Here is a 6,000-nt window from a genome sequence, read left to right as displayed (position 1 = left end):
GAAGAAAACATGAGTGACATTAGACAGCATTCCAGACTACATGACTGTAAGAGACCAACACATCAAAATCAGTGGGATGCAGTTTAAGTGGTATTTCCAACAGTTCTCAACCTGTGGGTCATGACTCCTCTGGAGTGGGGGTCACATATCAGCTACCCTGCATATCAGCTGTTTACATTACATTTTATAACAGTAGCAAAATTACAGTTATGAAGTAGCAACAAAATAACTTTTATGGTTGGGGGTCACCACACCAGGAGGAGCTGTATTAAAGGGTCGCAGCATCAGGAAGGTTGAGAACGACTGATTTAGAAGGAAATCTATAGCTTTAAATGCTTCTATTAGGGACAAAGTAAAAACACAAACACCACAACCCAAGAGCAGAGCTTCCACCTTGCAAAGCCAGAGAAATTAGAACACAGAAAACTCAAGTCAAAGAAAGGAAAGGATACAGACGAGAGCAGGCCAACTGGACAGAAATCAAACGCTAGAGAAGCCGTCAGAGCCCAGTGCTTTGGATTTAGTAGTGCATATTAGCTGTATAAAGTAACTGATTTCATCCCGACAGTTTCACAGTGAATATTGTTGATTTTAATCTGATTTACCCCAATCACCTATTTTTGGGTCCTTGATTTTCCCAAACCACCTCTGTTCTTCTTTTACACCTCTGCAAACACTGGATCCTGCTAGGAGAGAAATATGTATGTCGTTCTGGGTCTGGTTTATTGTGCTTAGCATGATGATCCTTCCGGTTTCCCTCTTGCAGTGAGCTTTCTTATTCGTGTGTGAGGCCACATTGTGCAGGTCCGTGCTCAGGAGTAGGTGACAGGGTCCTATGACAGTTTTACTTGCAGTGTTTGGGCTACAGCGACAGCACTGAGCACTGCTTTACTTCCCACTAACGGTTCTTCACACCCTCACCAGCACCGTGTTTTCTTTTGTTTTCTTTTTTTGACAATAGCTGTTCTGATTGGGGTGAGGGAATCTGAACATATTTTTAATTTGCATTTCCCTGACTAAGAATGTTAATTTTTTTGGCCTCAAAATCATTGGACATTTTGTCTTTCTTCTTTGAGAATTATCTGTTCAGCTCATCTGCCCATTTATTGATTGGATTTTTTGTTCTCTTGGTTTTTGTAGCTATTTATATATTCTGAATATTAATTTCATGCCAGATGTATAGCTGGCAAACATTTCCTCTCTCTCTACTGCTTCCTTGGCTGGGAGAAGCCTTTTAATTTCATGCAATCTCATTTGTCAGTTTTTGTTATCGTTCCTGAGTTACTGAACCCCTGTTTAGAACGTTCTTGCCTGTGTCTATATCATTAAGTGATCCTTTTCCAAGTCTCAGGTCTTGCACATTAAGATCTTTGATCCATTTTAAATTGGATTTTGTACGGGGTGAGAGATAGGGATCTAGTTACATTCATCTGCATGGGATTATCCAATTTTCCTAACACTATTGGTTGAAAAAGCTGTCTTTTCTCCAACATATACCCTTCCTCAGTTTATGGAGCTTCAAGGATTTCTGCGTTCTCTATTCCATTCCTTAGGTCTGTGTGGCTTCTGCACCAGCACCAGGCTGTTTTTGTCTCTGTTCCTCTGGGTGTAACTTGAGACCAGACATGCAGTCCCTTCAGTGTGGCCCTTTTCCTTCAGATCACTTTGCGTTCTAATCTTTTGTGCTGCCACAGGGACCTTATGTTTGCTTTTCCTGGTTCTTTGAATGTCATTGGAATTTTAGTGGGGCTTGTATTAAATTTCCTGGTTACTTTAATGTGGCCATTTCCACAGCAGTAATCCCATGAGAAAAATTTCATTTTCTGGTATTTTCCTGAGTTTCTTCCCAGTGTTTTATAGTTTTTGTTACAGCTGTCTTTCACTTCTGGTGTCAGGCTCATTCCTACACATTTAAGTTTTTAAAGGCTATTGTGAATGAGATTGCTTTTTGCATTTCATATTTATTATTGGTGCCTAGAAAAGCTACCGATTTCTGTACATTGATCTTACACTCTGAAAGTGTTTGTTGGATAAGTTTTTATGAATCTTTAGTGTCTTTCAGTAACAGGATCATGGCTTCTGCAAATGAGAGTCACCTGACTTCTTTCTTCTCGTCTCTGTTCCCTTTTACTTTTCTCTCTTCTTGCCACTCTAGTTAAGAATGTAAGCATCATCGTTCGGAGTAGGTGTGAAGCAAGTGGTCACTCTTGTCTTAGTCTCCAGTTCTAGAGGAAATGTTTTTCAGTTTCCCCATTCAGCATAATGTGGTTATAAATTTGCTGTATGTAGCTCAAAAGTTAGGTTTCAGACTAATTAAATTAATAACACTAACCTAGACTGATTAAGAAGGAGGAAGGGAAAGGAAGAGAGAGAGAGAGAAAGAGAGAGAGAGAGAGAGAGAGAGAGAGAGAGAGAGAGAGAGAGAGAGAGAGAGAGAGAGAGAGAGACAGAGAGAGACAGAGAGACAGAGAGACAGAGACAGAGAGAGACAGAGAGAACCAGTGAGCACCCTGAAAAGGTGCTATCTATCAGGAGTCAAACAGGACATACAATTAAAACCACAGTGTTGTGGATGCCTATGCACTGAAATTGCTACAAGTAAAAACACAAAAGCTACTAAGTTGCTAAGATGTGAAGGGTGGTGAGCAGACAGAGGGTGCAAGCTTAGGGAGGACATCAGTTTGATGATTCCTTCTTGAGTGTCTCGGGCTGTGCTGTTCTGATCTTTCCTTTTGGTTTTAGGCAAACTGGAGCAGGTTTGGACACAAACTTCTTTTCTTATACCTCTCAGCTATCTTTCAAGTAGACCTTTAAAGCAGGCTTACTTTGGAGTGAGGCATATGACCTGCATGTACTACAGTATCCTCATTAACCACCCAGTGATGTCATAGTGGTTTCAGAAGATGTTACTGGGATGATGCAGTTGCCTGTGATCCAGATGTGCTTCAGTGACCCAGATGTGCTCCCAGATTCCCTGAGTCCCCTGACTATAACTTCCTTTTCCTTCCACTGCAGGAAATGCTGAAGGATGAGGTGAGGACCCTCACGTACCGGAACTCCATGTACCATAATAAGCATGTGTTCAAGGACAAAGTGGTGCTGGATGTTGGGAGTGGCACAGGGATCCTCTCCATGTTCGCTGCCAAAGCAGGGGCCAAGAAGGTGTTTGGGGTAAGCATGTCACCCTCCCTCGTGTTGGCTTCTGCAGAGTGGTCCCTGCCTCTTGCTTTCTCTGGATCTTCCTACAAAGACCCACCCTGGTCCACCATCTCTTTTTCTATTTTTGTGTTGTGCTGGAGATGGAACCCAGAACAGTGAGCACATTAGGCAACTGCTGTATCACCAAGCCACCTCCCCAGCCCCAGTCCCTCTCTCTTGCTAGATGAGCAGAGAAAATCAATCACAGTACAGTTCTAATACCATCACTATTATCAACACCATCATCATACACCATTACCACCATCACTATCATCACCATCATCTACCATCTTCATACACTTATTCATCACCATCATTCTAACATCTTCATACCACTTACAATCAGCATCAATCTACCATTCATCATACTACTATCCATCACAACCATCATCATACCAATCATACACTATCATCACCATCATCTACCATCATCATACACTATCAATCACATCATCTACCTATCATCTATACACTATCATCACCAATCCATGCATCATCATACACTATCATCAACCATCATCCTATCATCATCATAGCACTTATTCATCACCAATCATCTACCCATTTTTCATACACTATCAATCACCATCATCCTACCATTCATCCCATACACTATCAATCAACCAATCATCAATACATCAATACACTATCATGTCACCATCAATACTACCCAATCATCATTACAACTATTCATCACCATCATCATCATTCATACAACTATCAGCACCATCATCTATATCATCATACACTACAATCACCATCTCATCCTTAATCATTCATCATACACCTATCATCCCCATCATCTACCATCATCATACACTATCATCACCATCATCTACCATCATCATACACTCATCACCATCTACCATTCATACACTATCATCACCATCATCTACCATCATACACTATCATCACCATCATCTACCATCATCATACACTATCATCACCATCATCATCATCATACACTATCATCACCATCATCTATCATCATCATACACTATCATCACCATCATCTACCATCTTCATACACTATCATCACCATCATCTACCATCATCATACACTATCATCACCATCATCATCATCATATACCACCATCACTATCACCATCTACCATCATCACCATCACTACTATCATAACCACCATTGCTATCAAGAACAGTACCATCACCATCACTGCTACAAAACTTCCTTGCTTCAGGCTTCCTTCTCCCAAACCTCATCAGCATGGAATCCTGAGATCTCACTGGCCTTGAGGCCACCTGGTGATCCTACACTGTCTCTTCAAGGGCTGGGACCTAGACTAATGTCAGCCATGGTCAGGCTGAGCAGAAGACAGCAGTGCACTGTCTTTGGTTCCTGAGTCATCAGGGGCTACATACAGCTAAGTTGCTTCCAGGGCTCCTGCTTGGTGCCTTTCAGTGGTAATTTGGCTTAGCCTGCCTGTCATCAGTGGCTCTGGCCCTGCCAGGTTTAGCCAGCTTCTTTCCCATCAGCTCGTTTCTGTTGTTCCTGTTTCAGGCTTCTCCTTGGACCACAGTCCACTCTACTGGGGAGGGTGAGGTTGTAGGGGACAGCAGAAACTGTGGTCGAGGGTAGGAAATGGAGGCAGAAACACAGAAGGAGGTGATATGATGTGAGAAACAGAAGCTTGACTTAGAGGAAGGCTGGAAGAAAGAAAATGAAGGAGAAGGTAAAGAAGAATGGAGTAAGCAATGAAAGTAGAAATGGAGGAAAGAGAAGGAAAGGGTGATGGCCAAAAAGGAAGATGAGGAGCTCAGGTATCCAGCCTGGCCAGTGCTCCCCACAGTAGGTGACCTCTGTGCTTGATGTGCCTGGACTCTGCTCACCCTCATCCATCCACCTGAAAGGGACCACAGCCTGTTGCAAGAGGCTGAGGGAGGAAGCTGAAGACCCAGGATCGAGAGGAGAGGCTTCTCTTGGTTCCGGAACCTTGGACGCTGGAGGTAGACTGAGCAGAGTTCTCCAGAGAACACCGCTGGACTGCGCCATACCTTTCCCAGACCCTGCAACCTATCCCTTCATTTGCAAGCTACCCCACAAAATAAACCTCCCTTTTAACTACGTGGAGTGGCCTTAATAATTTCACCAGTAGCTGAGGTCTCCATATCCCTCTCCAGTGACCTAACTTCCTCTTGCTTGGTCCCTTTGCTTCCCATAATGCCATGTGCTGCGACTTTCCCCAGACTTCAACACACACAGGCCTTTGGAGACTTTGAAGGTCCTGAATTTAGCAGGCAGCTGTGCTTTTTAAATCCCTGTCTCTTTTGTTCTGTGTGTTTTCTAGATCGAATGTTCCAGTATTTCTGACTACTCGGAGAAGATCATTAAGGCCAACCACCTGGACAATGGTAAGGCCCACCTCTGAGTCTTTCCTCATGGTGGGATAGGGGCTTGCATTTTCTGGTTCTGGTAGCATAGGTGGGCACAGGAGGGGAGAGCACAGGACATGCAGTTTGGGGGAGGTACAGCTTGTATTGCAACAACCACTCACAGAACTGTGGCCCAGGAGTGTGACATTCCCCTATCCTGCTAGTCAGATGAAGTCTGTCCCACCCTAGCCATCAGCTGGCCCTGTCTGTCACTGAGTCCTGGTCATCATGCTCTCTGCTGGCCCCCGCTGCAGGCTGTCAAGTCTGTAAGGCAGCAACTGATGTCTTCCTCCTCTGTGGTCTCCATACTCCCCTGCATCCTCTTCTGTCACCCAACTGGGGTATTGGCCAGAGTGTCTGCCACAGCACTGGCATTAATGGAGCGTGCCCATCAGGCTGCTCTGGGGAGTG

At 43.9% G+C, this 6,000-nt stretch overlaps 1 protein-coding gene across 1 annotated transcript in view; it reads left to right on the top strand.

Moving 5' to 3' along the window:
• The window catches only part of Prmt8 (protein arginine methyltransferase 8), an 89,909-nt gene that overhangs the window by 44,543 nt on the left and 39,366 nt on the right, over positions 1-6,000 (top strand). The window contains exons 3-4 of the mRNA XM_036180557.1: positions 3,016-3,171; positions 5,505-5,568. Coding sequence (XP_036036450.1) covers positions 3,016-3,171; positions 5,505-5,568 — 220 coding nt within the window. The remainder of the gene's footprint in view (positions 1-3,015; positions 3,172-5,504; positions 5,569-6,000) is intronic.

This window comes from Onychomys torridus, chromosome 3, assembly GCF_903995425.1.
Source record: "Onychomys torridus chromosome 3, mOncTor1.1, whole genome shotgun sequence".
Lineage (NCBI taxonomy): Eukaryota > Metazoa > Chordata > Mammalia > Rodentia > Cricetidae > Onychomys > Onychomys torridus.
Note: the sequence above shows the minus strand (reverse complement) of the source record. Positions and strands in the feature narration are given on the sequence as shown.